Source organism: Hylobates moloch, unplaced genomic scaffold (genome assembly GCF_009828535.3).
Source record: "Hylobates moloch isolate HMO894 unplaced genomic scaffold, HMol_V3 SCAFFOLD_12, whole genome shotgun sequence".
Lineage (NCBI taxonomy): Eukaryota > Metazoa > Chordata > Mammalia > Primates > Hylobatidae > Hylobates > Hylobates moloch.
Genome location: NW_026652287.1, coordinates 38,445,516 through 38,466,499, shown reverse-complemented (window position 1 = coordinate 38,466,499; position 20,984 = coordinate 38,445,516). Strand labels below are relative to the sequence as shown.

At 44.2% G+C, this 20,984-nt stretch overlaps 1 protein-coding gene across 5 annotated transcripts in view; it reads left to right on the top strand.

Moving 5' to 3' along the window:
- The window catches only part of ARHGAP35 (Rho GTPase activating protein 35), a 140,897-nt gene that overhangs the window by 62,350 nt on the left and 57,563 nt on the right, over positions 1-20,984 (top strand). For all 5 annotated transcript variants that reach the window (XM_032169368.2, XM_058425824.1, XM_058425823.1 and 2 more), the window contains exon 3: positions 14,624-14,768. In XM_032169368.2, coding sequence (XP_032025259.1) covers positions 14,624-14,768 — 145 coding nt within the window. The remainder of the gene's footprint in view (positions 1-14,623; positions 14,769-20,984) is intronic.

Sequence of the window (20,984 nt, the reverse complement as noted above, 5' to 3'; positions counted from 1 at the left end):
AAGTGGCCAAGCGCAGTGACAATACACTTGCTCTCCCTTCACTGAAACACCAGAACTCAAAACTGCTTGCCACAGTCTCTCACTGCTAAACATAACATTTCATCCATACATCTCTTAAATGATCCTTCCTCCCTTGCTGATCTGTAAAGGTTACCGCATTTGAGATTGGTGAAGAATTGGATGATTATTTGCACGCACAAATCAGTGACGAGTCTTTGAGTACATAAATGAAAAAAGAGAATCTTGCCACTGAGTTATAAACCTGTCCCGTATTTGTTAAATTGGAATACCATCCAGTTCTATTATTTTATCTTCAAGGGAGTTGCTGCTGTTATCAGTTAGAAACTCGGATTTTATTTAGGGATCACAAATGGTGCAGGGAGGGAAAAGAAAAGGTTAACTGTATACATTATAAACATTGGGCCTACTCGTCATATGTAGAGACAGGAGCAAATGAAGTCTCTCTTTTTTTTTTTTTTTTTTTGAGACAGAGTCTCGCTCAGTCACCCAGGCTAGAGTGCAGTGGCGCAATCTCCGCTCACTGTAAGCTCCGCCTCCAGGGTTCACGCCATTCTCCTGCCTCAGCCTCCTGAGCAGCTGGGACTACAGGTGCCCACCACCGTGCCCAGCTAATTTTTTAATTTAATTTTATTTTTTAGTAGAGACGGGGTTTCACCGTGTTAGATCCGCCCGCCTTGGTCTCCCAAAGTGCTGGGACTACAGGCGTGAGCCACCAGCCCGGCCGCAGATGAGGTCTCTTATCCTGCGTAGAATTGTAGTTTGTAGTCTCCAGGGCAGAGAGCTGTAAGCAGTACTCTGTCCCCTTGGGTTTAGGCTTTGAGAAAGAAAAAGCGTTTCTCAACTTTTTCTTTTTTTTTTTTTCCATTTAGAGTAGGGAGAAATACTCTTCCCCCCCACCCCCAATTGCCAAGGCTGATTTAGAAATACTGAAATACTCTTTATAGGCCAGGCGCGGTGGCTCACGCTTGTAATCCCAGCACTTTTGGAGGCCGAGGCGGGTGGATCTCTTGAGGTCAGGAGTTTGAGACCAGCCTGGCCAACATGGTGAAACCCTGTCTCTACTAAAAATGTACAAAAATTAGCCAGGCGTGGTGGCAGGTGCCTATAGTCCCAGCTACTCAGGAGGCTGAGGCAGGAGAATCGTGTGAACCTGGGAGGCAGAGGTTGCAGTGAGCCAAGATCACGCCACTGTATTCCAGCTTGAGCAACAGAGGGAGACTGTGTCTCAAAAAAAAAAAAAAAAAAAAAGAAAGAAAAAAGGAAAAAAATGTATATATATAAATACTCTTTATTTTATCAGAAAAAGACATTTTGGTGACATGCCACAACAGAACTGTGTTACATAATAATCCTTGACCAGCAGATTATGATGTATAGAAGGATTTCTTCACATTAAAGCTTTTGGTACTCTCCCTCCCATGAAAGAACAGAGAACAGAGTTACTTGTCTAAAAGTATTGCAGGGACCTTTGGAAAGAAAGGTTGCCAGAAACTTTTTATTATTACAAATCCTACCAAATCAGAAGGTTCTAGAATCCAGGCTGTCTTGAGATCTGACAATCCTGACAACTCTGTTGTAAAATATAATATAGAGGCCAGTTTGGCAGCCCTGCGGGCCCCGAGAGATGAAGGAACAGGGTGCCATCACCCTCCCAAGGAAATTGCATCCACTTTATGCTACATCCCGTAGTAGAGAGTGTTCCTGCGTTACCGCTGACCAGGAGCTTCCAGAGTTTTCTCACCTATGCAGTGTGAGAAAGGGCAGAGTGGTTCTGTTCCCCTCCCCACCTGTGCTGACTATTAATAAATGCCATAGGCATCCTCCTGTCTGATTTTCCTTTGCCTGGCTTTTCTACGTGGAGTCCTTTGCCTCCAGTGTTTTCTCCTCCAAAGGTTGGTAGGTGGCCAACCTGTGGAAAGCATTGCTTATTTAGGAAGCCAGAAAACAGCCCGACTTGCCTCCAGTAGTTTCCCAGAGCTCACCTATTTAATGATACTGGAATCCAAACATTTTGAACATTTCTTCTCTTCCTCCTCCTCTCCCAATGAAGACTGTTGCCAGAACAGCTTAAAAATGCTGACAGTCTTCTAATTTGTGGGGGTGTTTGCACACCTGGAAATTAGGAAGGTGGCATAATAGCATACTGAATTATAACTATATTCTGACTTCTAGCTACATCTTTAATACTTACTGAAAATGATGCTTTAAAAACACATTCTCATGAAAGCCAGGCTTTAAAGAGCACACACTGTAGTGGAGGCTCAGCAGAAAACAGCTGATTACAGTGCGCCTCTGAGATAGCTGTGTTCATGCGGGTAATGAGCACTTCCTAACCTGAGACTTCCTTCCCCGGGTTGCTGGGTCAGTGTGCAAGAAGTGGTCGGCTTCCGGTCTATCTTTAGCTATGTGGGCCACACCTCTTCAAGTCAAATAAAAATGATACTTCTGTCCCAAGAGCAATAGCGTGCCAGAAGTCAGTTATGGAGTATCCTTTGGAAAGAGTGACTAGAAGGTGAAATTTTCTTTTCCTGCCTTGGAAAATGGTGCTTTGAAATGAGGGTAGTTGCTTTGTCATCCCAGTGCAGAGATGAGCAAATCCTTTGCCACTAGAGCAAACCTCCTATTAAAATTGCTACAGTTCGGAACACAGACTGGCACTTGTTTTACTGGAAAAGCAAGATACCATCAGGGGAGAGAAGGCCAAGCCAACCCCTATGTGGGGGATTTGGCCTTTGATTTTTATTGGCATGACAAAGCAATACAATATTTATTTGAAGGGAGGGGGCAGCCAGGCACTAGGATTTCAGTTGGTAATGGAAAATACACTCAGTACCTCTTGCGTGCCAGGCACCATGGGGAAATGACACAGACCCTTCTTGCCCAGACCTTATACCCAGTTGAGGCAGCAAGACCTACACAGCCACTGAAAATAGGTGGCCTGCCCAGGGAAGGCTGTGTGTGGGCATGTCGGGGTAGTTATGTTAGAGTAGGGTGTAGTGATTAGGAGCTCAGGCTCTGGGAATCTGGGCTACAGTCAACTCCAGCTCCTCCACTTCCTTACTTGGACTTTGGGCATGTGAGTCACTTCTCCACATTCTTTCTGCAAAAGAGGGAGCACCTTCCTGATCATGTTGTGAGAAATGAACACCAGGCATAGTGCATGCTGGATAAGTGTCAGCTGTCATCATTTAACTAGACCCCAGAGAATGAGTGGAACTGAAGCGGTGGCATGAGGTAAGGAAGGACTTGAAGGTGGAAATATGCATATTGTATTCCGAGAAAGGAGAAAGCTTGTCCTTTTCTGTCCTTAGCTGAGGGCTTGAGGGACCAACATTATCTGTCCCGTCTTTTGGAAGTTTTAACCCCATGCATTACTACTGAGCTGCTTTCTTGGTACTTACCCTAGCAACCGCCCTAACAAAAAAAAAGCTATGCTCTGGGTACCAATGTGATACAGAAAAAAATCACTCAGTGCCCTTGGCTGATTTGCTAGATTAGGTCTTTACTATAAAACTGGAGTCGGAGTGAGGGAGTCGCTTTCATTTCTCCTCATGAAAGTGCAGACTGTAAAGCTGACTCTCATTCTGGGTGCTTTTCCCAGCTGAACCATTTAGCAACCCACCCTCATAGTGGGAGCCTTCCGCACTCAGCTGAATGAAATTGAAAATCTACGATTGCACTTCAGTAGGGTCCATGAATAGTGGCTTTGTCTGTAAAGAGTTGTTGTTGCACATGGTCTCTGTCTCCCAGTGCCATGCGTTTGCAAAGACGAGATCAGGATCGGCAGGGTCTTATTTTAAAGCCAAAAAACAGGCTGGGGAACCTTGTTCCACAAAGTATGCCTTTTGGTCATGCTGAAATGGCTGCATTTGGTGTGTTTGACTATGGATTTAAAAAGAAGACATTATTGGCTATTTACCCTTCTATCTGATGTGTTCTTATTTTGGTGCTAAAAAAAAAAAAAAAGACAAAACAGAATGATAAAGAAAATCTTTCACTCACTGCAGCAACCACATGACAAGACAACCTATTGAAAAGCTAACCAATTCAATCCTGCATTGTTTGGTCTATAAGGCACCAAGTAACCAGTTTGACAGTTTGTGTCCCCCCCTAGTGAATTGGCTTATTTCATTGGATTCAGTGAATTGGCTGGTTGTTGTGGCTTTGTGTGGACACAGCTCTCATTTTGTGAGGCCTAGAATGGAGTTAAAGTTTCTAATGTGAATAAAAACCAGCTGGGGAATTGGACTGCTTGCTCCCCTGGGAGGGATGTTGAGTTTTGACAGACAAGCTGAATGCGATGAAATATGAGCTCTTTGTAACCTGCCTAGGAAAGACTCTTAGTATGTGCTTCAGAAATAGTCCTACTCAATGAGCTTTGAGACCAAATACATACCTTGGTTTTAAGAATGGGGTGGGCACACTGACTTGACCTTGGATTTTCTGTTTCCTGAAAAAATTGTGTCTTTTAAACGAGGTACTTTTGTCTCCAGAGCAGAAGTTCAGTCATTCTTTTAGGAAGGAGACATGCAATTTGGTGCGTGGGCATTTAGTGAGCACTTGTTTTATGCCCAACATTGTGCTAGGTGCCCTAGGTGTGGTAGTGACGTTAATCCAGCTTACAGTCTTGGGGATGTTAGGTTTTAAACATGTACTTGCATGCATTTTGAATATTACCAGAGGGAAGGTACGGGATACTAAGGAATTGTGTAACAAGGAAGTTTAACCTAAACTGCGGTATCAGGAAAGCTCCCCAAGGAAATGATGTTTAAGGCTGAGACTTTTGAAGTGTGAGGCAGACAAAGTCAGTGAGGATGGAAGCTTCATGGAGCTGAAAGAACTTGATGTGTTCAAAGAGTTGAAAGAAGTTAGCGTGGCTGCTCTGGAGAGGTGAGGGGGACCCACGCCAAATAATAGAGGGCTGTAGCTACCACGTGAAGGGTTTTGTGTTTTTGTGCATTTATTGAATACTTACTGTGTGCCAGGTACATGTCAGGCATTTTCACATCAATTTTTTATTTATTCCTCCTCCCAGTCTTAATGAGGTGATGTTTTTCATCCTTGATTTTGAGGTGAGGTAACTAAGGCTCAGAGAGATTAAACCTTGCTCAAGTGAGTGTAGCCACTGAGTGGAAGAGCTGAGATTCTGAACCCTGGTGTTCTGACTTCCACTTCCTGTGGATTTTCATCATCCAGTCTGCAGAAAAGTTGCTAATATTCAACAGTCAGGTGCCTATATTTAGACCACTCAATCAGTCCAGTCGATTTGTTCATTCAAACAAAAGATCTTTGATTATCTGAAAAAATCCGTTTCTCCTCACTGCCCCCCCAGAACAGCATGGTGCTGTTTGTTTCTAGCTTCAGAGCCTCGTTGAGTAGAGGACAAAAAAGGCATGGAGACATTGAAATAGCAACTGGAACTTTGAGAAAATTGTTTCTCACTGGTGTCACTGGATTCTCAGTTTATTTTAAGCCTGAAGAACTTCTGTAGTGTGTTTTTGGTGATAAAAATAGACTATCTTTAACTATCTGCCTTAGCTTACAGCACACCTGTTCTTAAAAAAAAAATTACGATAGGCAACCCAAATCTGTTTTTAAAAGAACTGAGAATTGTGCTGATGCCTCACTGAGCCAACTTGGTCTCCTCCACCACCTGGTGATACTGAAATACCTTTGTAGGGACTCAAATTATTCCAGCTTGTCGGGAATCACCTTTGCTTATAAGGCAAAGGCCTTCCAAATGGATTTTCTACAGCGTTTGAGAGAGGCAAGCGATAAAAACTGACCCATAGCACTGGAAAGTCCAAATTCAGTGTGTGTTGAACTTCAGGCAAGTGTTCATGAAAATGTACCTGGAACTAGTGGGCCCTCCTCGCCGTTTGGCTCCCAATCACACTGGCCACGAGTTGTCTTCTCAGGGGTGGATCCGCGGTCACCAGACTTCATGCCTTTATAGAGCAAAAAGCTATGGTCTGAGCTGGGCACGGTGGGTCACACCTATAATCCCAGCACTTTGGGAGGCCGAGGCAGGCACATCACTTGAGGTCAGGAGTTTGAGCCCAGCCTGGCCAACATGGCAAAACCCCGTCTCTACAAAAAATACAAAAATTAGCCAGGTGTGGTGGCGGACGCCTATAATCCTAGCTACTCGGGAGGCTGAGGCAAGAGAATCACTTGAACCCAGGTGGCAGATATTGCAGTGAGCCGGGATCATGCCACTGCACTCCAGCCTGGGCAACAGAGGAAGACTGTCTAAAAAAAAAAAAAAAAAAAAAAAAAAAAAAGCTATGGTCTGGATTTAGTTAGGTCCTGCAATAGGATGACATGTCTCCGTTTCTTTTCCCATTATTTAAGAGGATTAGGGATGGCAGGAAGGCCAGGACTTTGTGGTCCTTCCTGTTCATCCCTAAATAAAGATGCTCCAAGATGGTGAGTGACTGAGTCATAGTATTAACTGCCAGCTTGAAGGAGACCATATCTAAGCATTTGTGCTTTAATAATAGATTTTGTCAGCAAGAAGACATCTGCCTTCAGGTTTTCTTTTAAACTTGGGCGTGGAATTTTTCAGAGCCAGAAGGGGGAGCACCGGTTAACCAAGAATACATTTGGAGCATAAGCAAATAACTTAATTGAAAAGGTCCTTTTGGAACTCTTTTGGAAATAGAAGAGAATAATTGCCAATCAGAAAGGCACGATGTTGAATATTGAATGCAAGAAGGTGGTTTAGGGAACAGCTGTAGTAATGCCACTTATGGAATCTTCCCGATTTTCTAAGACTCTACCAGTTACAGTTAGTCCGTAGTATGCCACCACACAACTTGGCAAGCTGTGAGTGTGACCCTCTGGGGCTCTGTGTATTGATTTCATTCTCATCCTCATTCAGATGGCATTGTCCATGTTGCAGACTACATTCCGTATGTGGTGTTACCTGTTACTCTTTTGTTTTTTTGTTTTTTTGTTTACATAAAACAATGCCGGGCGCAGTGGCTCACACCTGTAATCCCAGCACTTTGGGAGGCCGAGGTGGGCAGATCACCTGAGGTCGGGAGTTCGAGACCAGCCTGACAAACATGGAGAAACCCCCTCTTTACTAAAAGTACAAAATTAGCTGGGCTTGGTGGCACATACCTGTAATCCCAGCTACTCAGGAGGCTGAGGCAGAAGAATCACTTGAACCCAGGAGGTGGAGTTTGCAGTGAACCGAGATCGCACCATTGCACTCCAGCCTGGGCAATAAGCAAAACTCCATCTCAAAAAAAAAAATAAAAAAATTTTTTAAAAGTTGAGGTCTCACTATGTTCCTAGGCTGGTCTCAAAACTCTTGGCCTTAAGCCATCCTCCCATCTGGGCTTCCCAAAGTGTTGGGATTACAGGCATGAGTCACTGCACCTGGCTGGTGTTAACTGTTTTTAAAAAAAAGGCCAGACATGGTGGCTCACACTTGTAATCCCAATACTTTGGGAGGCCAAGTTTAGCAGATTGCTTGAGCCCAGGAGTTTGAAACTAGCTTGGGCAACATGGCAAAACTCTGTCTCTACAAAACATTATCTGGGTGTGGTGGCACACACCTGTAGTCCCAGCTAGTTGGGAGGCTGAGATGGGAGAATCACCTGAGCCCAGGGAGGTCGAGGCTACAGTGAGTCATGATTACACCACTGCACACCAACCTGGGCAACACAGTGAGACGCTGTCTCAAAAAACCAACCAGAAAACCCAATACCAATGCCTGGTTCCCCACCACCCCACCTGCTTCCAGTCCAATTAAATCAAAATCACTAGGGCTGGTGTCCAGGCACTTTAAAAAAAAAAAAAAAAAAGACAAAAAAAGGCAATGAATCCAACAGGCTAGGTTCCATTTTTTATTTCCTTTATTAGATATGTTACCAAGCATTTAAAAGGTTTAAATGGCTATACTAGATGGTACAACTCTAGTGAATATATTTTCTGACTCTAAAATCTAGATAAGTAACTTTACATGTATAAGGTTGTTTATGGAGACCAAAAGAGAATATTTGAAGTTGACAGCGTAGGGTCAGTAAGTAGCCCTCCCTGCTGTTCCCACAGAAGATAGAATATTCTTAACTTTTTCCGTTGTTGCATAGCTGGTACTTGCTCATGTGGTACCTAGATCAGCTTTGTTTATTGTGGATGTCTTCTGTTACCAAATAGATTGGAAGTTCATTGAGGGCGGGAGACGACTTTGGTCCTAGTATTAGTTCTGCTGCTAGTTTGTTATGTGGCCTTGGGGTAATTCATAAATTAATTTAAAAAAAAAAAAAAAAAACCAAGACTATTGCCTTCTAGGAACTTAGCCCAGTAGAATATTTGTTGTATGTGTACGTAAATAACTATACCTCATTCAGTACCTACAGAGGGAATTAGGACTTCATCTGGCGGTTTTTAAAAGGCTTATGATATAGTAGTGCCAAAGTATGAACAAGGCCTTCTGAGCCTCACCTCCTCACACACTAGTGTGAGCAGCACAGTGTAAGGAGAAACGAGAATCTGTACCACAGAGATAGTCTGCGTCTCAGCTAAATTTGAGAAAATAGAAAGGAACATTGGCCCAGTACATTATTAGAAACTGTTTTTGTTCAGCAAATATATTGAGTGCCCACTGCACGTCAGGCCCTGGAACCCAACCATCTTCCCAGCTGATAGAAGGCCCTTCTTTTGGCTCTTACCTATCCCTTGGCTTCCATTCTACTCTTTTTCTTGCTGCAGTGGACTTGGACAGGGTCTGTGGACTGGGCTTACAGCCGAGTGGGGAGCAGAGGCAGTGACAGATGCAGCTTCCTACTCTGCCACAGTTGGGAGTTTCCTCTTTATGCCCTTGTGTCTGAAAAGCCGAGAGACCAGAGGCAGTTTCCAGGCACCATTTCTCCCCAGTGCACCACGGGCATAAACTATTATTTATAAACTTTGCTGTGATTAATATCAAAACCAAAAATCAGGTGTGTTTTTAAGCAAACTATGAGGTACAAAGCAATGGACTATGTTGTTCATTTTTTTTAAGTTGATCTAAAAGGCCAAGGTGAAGGTGTTTCAGGCTGGCCCAGTCCTTTGTGTATGGCAGTGGTATTTCTTCGTGGAGGAGATAGACCATGCAGGGGAAAGAGCATGGGGCTTTGGCGTTCAAAGATCACAGTACACTAAGTGCTGGCTGTGAATCTCCATGAGTCTCTGTTTTCTCAACTGTAAAATGGGTCTAAATAACCCTTACCTTGCAGAGTGGTCGTGAAGTTTTGAATAATTGTGCAGAGCAGCCACCACCATGCCCAGCCACTCCTAAGGAATCTCTATTCCATTTTTGACCCAGTTGGACTCTAAACTTAGAGGCAGCCGGGCATGGTGGCTCACACCTATAATCCCAGCACTTTGGGAGGCCAAGGCAGGTGGATCACTGGAAGTCAGGAGTTCGAGAACAGTCTGGCCAACATGGTGAAATCCCGTCTTTACTAAAAATACAAAAACTTGCTGGGCATGGTGGGTCACGCCTGTAATCCCATCTACTCAGGAGGCTGAGGCAGGAGAATGGCTTGAACCAGGGAGGCGGAAGTTGTAGTGAGCCAAGATTGCGCCACTGCACTCCAGCTTGGGCGACAGAGTGAGACTCCATTTCAGTAAAAATAAATAAATAAATAAATAAATAAATAAATTAGAGGCACACATGTGGAGATTGTTCTCAGGGACTGACTTCCTCTGTCTAGATGCTTTTTTCAGTTCGGCCTGCTAATAGGTAAGTGCCTCCAGAAGAAGATGATGTTGGGTGTTGTCACTTTCTCCTTTTCAAGGACCTGTTGCTGAAAGTGCACCCAATAACTCCCTAAAGAGTGACACATGTCTGACTGGGATATCTGGCAGGCCACTCAGGAGAATGGCATTTCCATCAGAAGTATGCCCAGTAACCCTTCAGATGCCTGAAGTGTTGTTTCTATCAGCAGTCTGGCCCAGCTCTTGGCACACACCCCAAACTCTGATTTTCTTACTAGGAAGGTTTAGAATTCATTTTGCAAGAGTTCCAATTTTGTGACACCCTAGAGAGCCTTCAGTTATCTCAAGGAGGTATTCTGAAATTCTGTAAACCAGAGTTTGTCTTAAAAAAGAGGGAGTGAGATTGAATCCAAGTCACTCAGCAAGGAGGTGGGGTGATGCTACTGCAAAAGCTTACCCTCCACATCCACTGTTGTAAATGGAAGGATTGAACTAAATCTTGGACTTTTGAGGTGAAAGAGATAGGAGCAGTTGTCTCAGTTAGCCTTCCGTCTCTCTTATCGCTCCCAACGTGACCCTTTGGAGCCATATAAAAGAAGCCTGCTCTATAGTCAATAGGTAGCTCTATAGCTATTTGAAAATAGCTATCAGAGTGCCCCATTATTCCCTTTGCCAATTTAAAGTTCCCTGGTATTTTATATGAGTGGATCTTTATTACCTTTAGAAACCTTTGGAAGTCCTCCAGATAATCGGTGATCAGTGTGCCTTTTTTTTTTTTTTTTTTTTTTTTTGAGACGGGGTCTCCCGCTGTCACCCAGGCTGGAGTGCAGTGGTGCAATTTTGACTCACTGCAGCCTCCACCTCCCCAGCTCAAGCAGTCCTCCCACCGCAGCCTCTCGAGTTGCCAGGACTACAGGCATGCGTCACCACATCCAGATAATTTTTTTTTTTTAATATTTTTTGTAAAGATGGGGTTTCACCACGTTGGCCAGGCTGGTCTCAAACTCTGTCCTCAAGTGATCTGCCCACCTCAGCCTCCCAAAGTGCTGGAATTACAGGCATGAGCCACCAAGCCCAGCTAGTGTGCTTTTATTCACTTAGTCAGTCATCCATTTATTTGTTCTCTCCATCTCAAGAATTTTCACTAGATTATAAGCCGTGGTGGTTAAAAGCACAGGTTTCGCAGTCATACAGACCTGACTTGTCAAGTTACTGACTTTTTCTAGGAGTTGGCCTCTATCAAATGGAGTTTTTAATACCCACACCCACAAATATTTTGAATCTGGAGTGCTTGTAAAGAATTTATGCTGGCTGGGTGCGGTGGCTCATGCCTGTAATCCCAGCACTTTGGGAGTCCGAGGCAGGAGGGTCCCTTGAGCCCAGGAAGCTGTGGTTGTAGGGAGCTAAGACAGTGCCACTGCACCCCAGCCTGGATGACAGAGCGAGACCCTATCTAAAAAAGAACTTATGCTAGGTTCTGGTACACAGAAAGTACTCAATTGATGAAGGCTAAATTTCCTGGGTAAGTTAGATTGTTAGAACACACCAGCATCGTCTTGTTCCTAGTATTAAGAGGGTGGGGGAATGTAAGATTGAAATTTGTTGTCTGTTTCCTAGAACCATGGTTAGAAGGAGTCTTTAAGGTGATTAGGAATAGCTTCTTTGCAGCTTCCATTTCTATTCCTTCACAGCGATTTATTTGGAAGCCTGTTTTATTGAACACCGCTGTTAGTTTCGACAGGCATATTCTGTAGGATTTGAGATTGTTAAAAACTTGAATGATGGAAGATGGATGAATGTGATTTAAGTACAGATGCTCTTTGGTTATTCAGATTGTATAGCTAACCTTTTAAACTCCAAATATAAAACTTTCCGACTTTTAACCTTTTAAACTTTAAATTAAAAAAATAGGAAACATTTTAAGTGGGGAGAGCATTGTTTGAATCATTGTTATCTGGTTGCAACAATGTGTGAAACAGAGGCACTCGGCCCCTCTTCCCCACCCCGCCCCTCCTCCCCGAGACACAGTCTGGCTCTGTCGCCCAGGCTGGAGTGCAATGGTCCAATCTCGGCTCACTGCAACCTCTACCTCCTGGGTTCAAGTGATTCTCCCGCCTCAGCTTCCTGAGTAGCTGGGATTACAGGCACTTGCCATCATGCCCAGCTAATTTTTGTATTTTTATAGAGACAGGGTTTCACCATGTTGGCCAGGCTGGTCTCGAACTCCTGATCTCAGGTGATCCGCCCGCCTCGCCCTCCCAAAGTGCTGGGATTACAGGCGTGAGCCACCATGCCTGGCCAGCCCTCTTATTTATTTATTTATTATTTCGAGACAGGGTCTCACTTTGTCACCCAGGCTAGAGTGCAGTGGCACGATCTCAGCTCACTATAGTCTCGACCTCCTGGGCCCAGGCAATCCTCCCACCTCAGCTTCCCAGGTAGCTGGGACTATAGGTGTGCGCTACCACGCCCAGCTAATTGTTTTTGTATTTTTTGTAGAGATGGGGTTTCACCATGTTGCCCAGGCTGGTCTTGAACTCCTGAGCTCGAGCAATTTGCCCACCTCAGCCTCCCATAGTGCTAGGATTACAGGCATTAGCCACCATGCCCAGCCTTAAATTCTTTATGTTATACTTCATATAAGTAGAAGATGCTAGAGACACAGTATAGACTCGTTAAATTATTTCCTGTAAATGTATATCATACATCATTAATTGGCTTTTCCTTACTTCTTTGGTAAAAAAGTCTGAAGTCAGAGCCTGTTTGCTTGAGTCTATAAGGGGAGCAAGCAGCAGTCATTCCCCCCAACCTAGGAGGCTATGCCACTACTTTATGAGGAGCAGGTATCTCATAGTGAGTGGGGACAGGCTTTATGGAGTGCATAGTTCTTCCCTGGGACCCCAGAATCCATTCACATTATAGCATTCTCCACATTGAGTCAGGTAGCAGGCTGAATGAAGATTGGATTCTCATTGCCTTTGGTTTGTCATTTGAAGTAATCAGCAGCCCAGAAATGGAATGGACTTGCTCTTTCCTTGTGTACATTATATTCTGATCTGTTCTTTTTTTTTTCTTGCTATTTGTTTGCACAGGAAGTTCTCAACGAATCTCAGACTAAACAGGAAGTGATTTTTTTCTTATATAAAGGGGTACTGGTAGGAATGAAGATGAGCAGGAGAAGGAGAGGGAAGAGGTGGCCTGTGGCCTGGCGGTTCATTGTTTCCTTCTGTGGATTTTATGTAAAATCCCTAAATACTTTAGGTTTGTGGGCTGTGCACATTTCTGAGTAAATCTGCTTTTCTAAATTGGTTTCATCAACTGGAAAATGAAACTAAATTCCTGGAGATACACCTGGGTCTAATTTACCTTGATCCTATTTGATTACTTTTCTCTTTTTAGTAGATATTTTAACAAAAGGCCAAAATTTCAAGTGTATTTCTTTGGCTTTAGGAAATTTACCATTTGTTTAGAGTAATTTTTTCTCCATTTAAGGTTCAAAATAAAAAGACTGAATACTTTTGAGGCAGAGTATCTCAGTATTAATCATGTTAATGAGCATAGGCTTTGGGGACAAACCTTCCTGGATTTGAATCCAAGCAGTCACTTAGTAGTTGTGTCATTTAGGCGTGTGAGACATTTTTTCCTTGGTAAGATTGTCATCAGGTTTAAAAGAAATAATATTTGGCAGGCTGGGCAACATAGTGAGACCCCCATCTCTACAGAAAATTTAAAAATTAGCCTGGACACATGCCTGTGATCCCAGCTTTGGGATGCTGAGGTAGGAAGATCGCTTGAGCCCAGGAGGTCCAGGCTGCAGTGAGCCGTGGTTGTGCCACTGTACTCCAGCCTGAGCAACACAGGGAAACCCTGTCTCAAAATTATAATAATAATATTTGGAACTTAGTCTGTGCATAGCAAGTTCTCAAGTGGTTGCTGCTGCTGCTGCTGCTGCTAGTACTTCTTGAAGAAGGTGACTAGGGAAAAATAGACCAAAAAAATTCTTTATTTGTCTTGTTTGATTAGTTGACTTTACCTTTTCCTAATGTGGATGCAACTGAGAATTAACCCCAAGCTAATGTATCAAAGGACATTCTCATTTGGGTCTATCAGCCCTAGCAGAATGCCTGCTCTCTTTTCTAGAAAGAGGAAATAATCTGTTTTCCATTTCATTTTTTTTAAAGATTTTAGCTATCTTTGAGTATGTAACATCTATTATCCTTGTAGGGTGTTTGGAAAACTTCCTGTTTACTCCAGTGCATCCCTGGTAGAGGATGTAGATAATCATCGTATTGTTATTTTATTACATAAACATGGCCTGCTTCTTATAAACATCTTTGTTCTAATAATGTGGTCTCATACTCAAGGTGTGACTTTCTGGCATCTTATGTGGTATTCAGAGGCCAGAAGAAAGAAAATTAAAACTAATGAGATGAGCCAAGCGAGTCTTTTTAATCCTTCTTGAAATCTTTTTTTTTTTTTTTTGAGATGGAGTCTTACTCTGTCGTCCAGGCTGGAATACAGTGGCGCAATCTCGGCTCACCTCAATCTCCACCTCCTGGGTTCAAGCAATTCCCCTGCCTCAGCCTCCCAAGTAGCTGGGTTTACGGGCGCCCACCACCACGCCTGGCTAATTTTTGTATTTTTAGTAGAGACAGGGTTTCACCACGTTGGCCAAGCTGGTCTCAAACTCCTGACTTGAGGTGATCCACCCGCCTCGGCCTCCCAAAGTGCTGGGAATACAGGCATGAGCCACCGCATCCAGCCACTTCTTGACATTCTTTCTAGCAGTTGTTATACCACTGCTTCCCGTCTGGAAGCCTTACTGATGTTTAACTTACGTGTTGATACTCACTTTGTTTTTGTGCTTCCTTTTCTCTTTCCTGGACAGAAACCAAAGCCCAAACCCCGGCCATCCATCACAAAGGCAACCTGGGAGAGTAACTATTTTGGGGTGCCCTTAACAACTGTTGTGACTCCAGAGAAGCCGATCCCCATTTTTATTGAAAGATGTATTGAGTACATTGAAGCCACAGGTAAGAGTATTACCTCATAGCAGTTTATAACTTTCATTGTCTACAGGATGCTTACTAGAGGGTCAAGCCATCTGGAGATTCTGGAATCAGTTGTTGTTAATTGTGAGATGCTCTTGGAGAAGGAGCTGAGCAGTCCCGACAGCTGTCAGATGTGTGGATTCTCCATTTGTGTGCAGTTTTGAGGCTGTCGTTGGGCATTTATTAGGCCTTGGCCTACGGAGGAGCTGTTCTGTGCTCAAGGTGGCAGCTGTGGCTGCTTGGGCGCTTTCTCTGTGCTCCCTCACCCACCAGAGCATCAGCACTCTGTCAGTTGCCTGCCCGCCTGTGTTCCCTGCAGGTCTGTGAACTCCTTGAAGGTTGTGCTATCATTGTGTCCCCAGTACTATAGTGGATACATAATACATTTTGGTTTAGTAAAATGAATACAGCCCTCAGCATTGATTGGATGCCTGAGACTCATGTATTGATAGGATTTTTTTCTGAGGTAAGAAAATGATTAGGATGTTTGGGATATCTTCTGGTTATGCAGCTCCTCTGACAACTTGATGCTATCGCAAAGGTAGACTGTCTTGGAAAATTTTTTTGCATTGTTCTTGAAATAATTAAGTTTTACTTGTGTTGAAACCATTTGCTTTATTCATTTGAGCTCTCATGTGTCCCTTTGGCCTTCCAGTTTCACTAAGATGGGTTCTTGAGCATTCGGAGTTGGGCTCAGGAACACAGGCTTAAACTAATTTGAAACTAAGGTAGGGATTACAGCCTTCCTATCTGTTCTTTGTAACTCTGATGTTATCTACAGTGGTATTAAGTATTGTGTGGTGTGGACAGCCTACTAGGCTCTGCTGATAATTTCAGCAGCATCGTGTGAAGCTGAGTGACAGTGTTCATATTTACTTAAGATGTTGTAAAGCAGGGAAGATAGCTTTATTATTTTATTTTAATTTTTATATTTTTTGAGACAGAGTCTCACTCTTTTGCCCAGGCTGGAGTGCAGTGACACGATCTCAGCTCACTGCAACCTCTGCCTCCCAGGTTCAAGCAATTCTCCTGCCTCAGCCTCTGAGTAGCTGGGATTACAGGCGCCCGCCATGACGCCCAACTAATTTTTGTATTTTTAGTAGAGACGGATTTTCGCCATGTTGGCCAGGCTATTCTTGAACTCCTGACCTCAGGTGATCTGCCTGCCTCGGCCTCCCAAAGTGCTGGGATTACAGGCGTGAGCCACGGTGCCCAGCCGAATATAGCATTTTTTTTTTTTTTTTTTTTTTTTGAGATGGAGTCTCTCTCTGTTGCCAGGCTGGGGTGCAGTGGCATGATCTTGGCTCACTGCAACCTCTGCCTCCCAGGTTCAAGTGATTCTCCTGCCTCAGCCTCCTGAGTAGCTGGGATTACGGGTGCACACCACCATGCCTGGCTAATTTTTGTATTTTTAGTAGAGATAGGGTTTCACCACGTTGGTCAGGCTGTCTCAAACTCCTGACCTTGTGATCCGCCCACCTCAGCCTGCCAAAGTGCTGGGATTACAGGCATGAGCCACCGCGCCTGGCCTGAAGATAGCTTTTAAGTTGAAGCCCACCAAAGACTTTGTATTTATTTCCTAGGTATTCTCTGGAAACCAGAGAAATAATTCACCCCAGGCTTGAATCTCAATAATAAGCACTTTGCATAATTATTACAGATCTGTAGCTTTGTTTAGTCCATTCTGTACCCAAAGCGCTTTCTCATTGTCCATCTGTTTTTTTTTTCCCTGCTGTAGACACAGGGGTCTCACTTATTACCCAGGCTAGTCTCACAATCCTAGCTTGAAATGATCCTCCTACCTTGGCCTCCTAAAATCCTGGGATTACAGGCGTGAGCTACCATGCCTGGCTTCAGTGTTCATCTTTTTGACACTCGTTTTATATTAATTTCTTTTTTATCTGTCTCTATAAAATGTTTGAAAGTTGAAGGTGTGATATTTACCTTTACATTTATTTATTTATTTACTTATTTAATTTTTTTAGACGGAGTCTCACTCTGTCACCCAGGCTGGAGTGCAGTGGCACGATCTCCACTCACTGCAACCTCTGCCTCCTGGGTTCAAGCAGTCCTCCCACCTTAGCCTCCTGAGTAGCTAGGATTATAGGCATGCACCACCACACCTGGCTAATTTTTTTTGTATTTTTAGTAGAGATGGAGTTTCACCATGTTGGCCAGGCTTGTCTCAAACTCCTGACCTCAAGCGATCCACCCACCTTGGCCTCCCAAAGTGCTGGGATTACAGGCGTGAGCCACCATGCCCGGCCTGCACTTTTACTTTTAAATACTTCAATGGGTATTTCCCAGAAACATTCTTTTATAGAAGCACTGTGCATTTATCAAAATTAGGAAATCAACATTGATCTAATACTAATCTGTAATCTAATCTATAGACATTCTCATTTCATCAGTTTTCCCACTAACTTCCTTTATAGCAACAGACAAAACACTGTTTTGGTCCAGGACCTTATCCTGGACCACACGTTACATTTAGTGGTCAAATCTGGCCCAGCACGGTGGCTCACGACTGTAGTCCCAGCACTTTGGGAAACCAAGGCAGGCAGATCACGAGGTCAAGAGATTGAGACCATCCTGGCCAACATGGTGAAACCCCGTCTCTACTAAAAATACAAAAAATTAGGCCGGGGCGGTGGCTCACGCTTGTAATTCCAGTACTTTGGGAGGCTGAGGCGGAAGATCAGGAATTCGATACCAGCCTGACCAACATGGAGAAACCCAGTCTCTATTAAAAATACAAAATTAGCCAGGCTTGGTGGTGCATGCCTGTAATCCTAGCTAGTCGGGAGGCTGAAGCAGGAGAATTGCTTGAACCTGGGAGGCGGAGGTTGCGGTGAGCAAAGATCGCACCATTGTACTCCAGCCTGGGCAACAAGAGCGAAACGACGTCTCAAAAAAAAAAAAAAAATTAGCTGGGCATGGTGGCACGTGCCTGTAGTCCCAGCTACTCGGGAAGCTGAGGCAGGAGAATCGCTTGAACCCAGGAGGCAGTGGTTGGAATGAGCCGAGATCGCGCCACTGCACTCCAGCCTGGTGACAGAGCTGGACTCCGTCTCAAAAACCAAAAAACCAAAAAAAACAAAATCACCAATCAGTTCTTTGGTAGGGTGTTCCTCAGCTTAGCTTTGTTTTCCTTTTTTTTTTTTATTTTTTTGTATTTTTGGTAGAGATGGGGTTTCTATGTTGCCCAGGCTGGTCTCAAACTCCTGAGCTCAAGCCATCCACACGCCTTGGCCTCCCAAAGTGCTGGGATTACAGGCGTGAGCCACCATGCCTGGCCTTGGCTTTGTTTTTGTTTTTTGGATATTTCATCGTGATCAGGTTCTGGGTTTGCACTTCTGGCAGAATATCACAGGGCAGCAATGCCTTTGCTCTGTCCCCTCCACTTCATCTCTGCTGCCCACCATCACCCACTTTCCCAGTCCAGTCTATGGGTATGACAGTTTATCTGCTGAAAACCCATCCTTGCTTCTTTGTTGCCTACCAGATGCAGGCAGCACTCATAATCCTCCTTCCCGGACTCAGGAACAGCAAGACTGTTACTATGCCATTGTCACCTGCCCTCCTTCCCACCCTCCTTTTTTTTCCTCTCCCTCTCCCTTCTTTCACCCCTTTCTTTCTGGTTTATACTGCTTCAAGTATTAATTTTAAAATTGTTCTACAAGAATGCAGTTTATCAGAAGGATGTGAACCAAGCAGAATTTCTTAGTATTTCTTTGCCTTAGGGCATTCCCCTTGTGTGGTTTAAAATTTGTCCCCCATTCCTTTTTGCCTCTGGAACTTATCCTAATTCTTCAAGAGGCTCCTACTCCTAATAGCGCTTTGAATTTAACCTCCCTGGTAGTTCTTAGCCAAATTTCACCTTCCTGAAAACGGGATTCTCTGTTCTCCTTGTCTCCCTAGAGCCCGATACAACATATACATTAATTGATTATTGTAAACTTGCTGGGCATGGTGGCACGCATCTGTGGTCCCAGCTACCCTGGAGGCTGAGGTGGGAGAATTGCTTGAGGCCAGAGGTTCAAGGCTGCAAGTGAGCTGTGATCACGCCACCACACTCCAGCCTGGGCAACAGAGCAAGACGCTGTCTCTTAAAAAACAGAGAGAGAAAGAGACAGGATCTCGCTCTGTTGCCCAGGCTGGAGTGCATTGGTGCAGTCATAGCTCACTTGCAGCCTCACCTTTCTGGCCTCAGGCCTCTTGAGTAACTGGGACTACAGGCACGTGCCACCATGCCTGGCTAATTTTTGTATTTTTTTTAGAGACAAAGTCTCACTATGTTGCCCAGGCAGGTCTCAAACACCTGGCCTTAAGCCATCCTCCCACCTTGGCCTCCCAAAGTGCTGGGATTATAAGCATGAGCCACTGCACCCAGCCAGAGACCCTGTCTCTTTAAAAAAAAAAAAAAAAAATTGATTGAATGGTTTTCAATCTGGAACACCTTAATTCCATTTTCATCTTTCTTCTTCAAGAAAAAAATGACCATATATTTCCGCTTGTTGGCATTAGTTTGTACTTTTATGGAATTTCAGAAGAAAAATTAAACCTGGTATCTGTGAGCTTAGCGTGCATTGGAGGGATGTCTTTGTGTACCCTTATTTCCTAAGAAAACTTTTTCTCCCCTTTATAAAATTAAAGCACGTTCATTGTAGAAATTGGACAAACGGCAAGAACTGTGAAGAGGAACTCAAAGATTCGTGATCTCCTACTTAGTGAAAACCACCGTTAATGATTTGAGATGTTTCTTGTAGTCTTATTTCTCTGCATATACACATATATTTATTTTTACATAATTCAGAGTATGAGGTAAGCTAGCGTTCAACATTTTTTTAACATAGCCCTCTTAGATGAGGCAGAAGAGGCCGGGTGCAGTGGCTCACACCCGTAATCCCAGCACTTTGGGAGGCCGAGGTGGGTGATCACTTGATATCAGGAGTTCCAGACCAGCCTGAACAACATGGGAAAACCCCATCCATCCCTACTAAAAATACAAAAATTAGCTGGGCTTGGTGGTACATGCCTGTAATCCCAGCTATTCGGGAGGCTGAGGTGGGAGAATTACTTGAACCCACGAGGCAGAGGTTGCAGTGAGCTGAGATCGCTCCACTGCACTCCAGCCTGGGCGACAAAGTAAGACTCTGTCTCCAAATAAATAAATAAATAAAGCATGCATGCATGCCAGGCATAGTGGTGTGCACCTGTGATCCCCGCTATTTGGAGGGCTGAGACAGGAGGATCGTTTGAGCCCAGGAGCTCCAAGGCTGCACTGAGCTCTGATCACACCACTGCAATCCAGCCTGGGCAACAGAGCAAGACCCTGTCTCAAAAAAAAAAAAAAAAAAGGAAAAGAAAAAATTACCATTAATTCATTAGTATCATTTCACATACAGTTCATTTTAAAATTTATTCATTTGACTTAAAACTATATGTTATAGCTGAGCTTTTTGTACTAGGATTCAATCAGTAGTCACACTGCATTTGGCTTTGCCTCTTCAGGCCCTTGCCGTGCAGAACAGTCCTCTCTGGCTTGTTTTAATAATGTGATTTTTTTTTTTTTTTTAAGAGACATGTCACTGAGGCTGGAGTACAATGGTGCAATCATAGCTCACGGCAGCCTCTAACTCCTAGGCTCAAGTGATCCTTCCTCCTTTTCTTCCTGAGTGCTACAGGCATGCTCCACCACACTCAGCCAATGATGACCTTTTTTGAAAAGCCTAGTCAGTTGTCTTGCAGAATGTGCTCTTCATGTAATGTGCTCTTTGGACCTCTTCACCATCCTCGGCTCCCTTCCAAGACCGAGTGTGGCCTCTGACTGAGCAGGGGGTTGAGCACCCTGCATGTGGTGGACGCGGGACTGCTGCCTCTCTCTCCGGACAGGGCACACGTATGAATTGGGCTTACGGGCTCCATAGGGTTGTATTGAATAATTGAACGAATTGTGGGCTAGTGTTTTCCCCAACTCTGACTGACAGTGGGCTTACACTTTGCTTAGGGAAAGCTGGTGCTGCCACCTGCCCTCTCACCCCATCTCTCTCTCTTGCTCATGGTGGGAATGGCCATATGACCACACAGTTGCCATGTGGTATTCCAGGCAGGGGGTCCTAGCTGATTAGAGATGATGACATTCCCAATGAAACTTGTTTGCCAGGCCTGGTCAAAGCAGTCCAAAGTCAGAAGTCT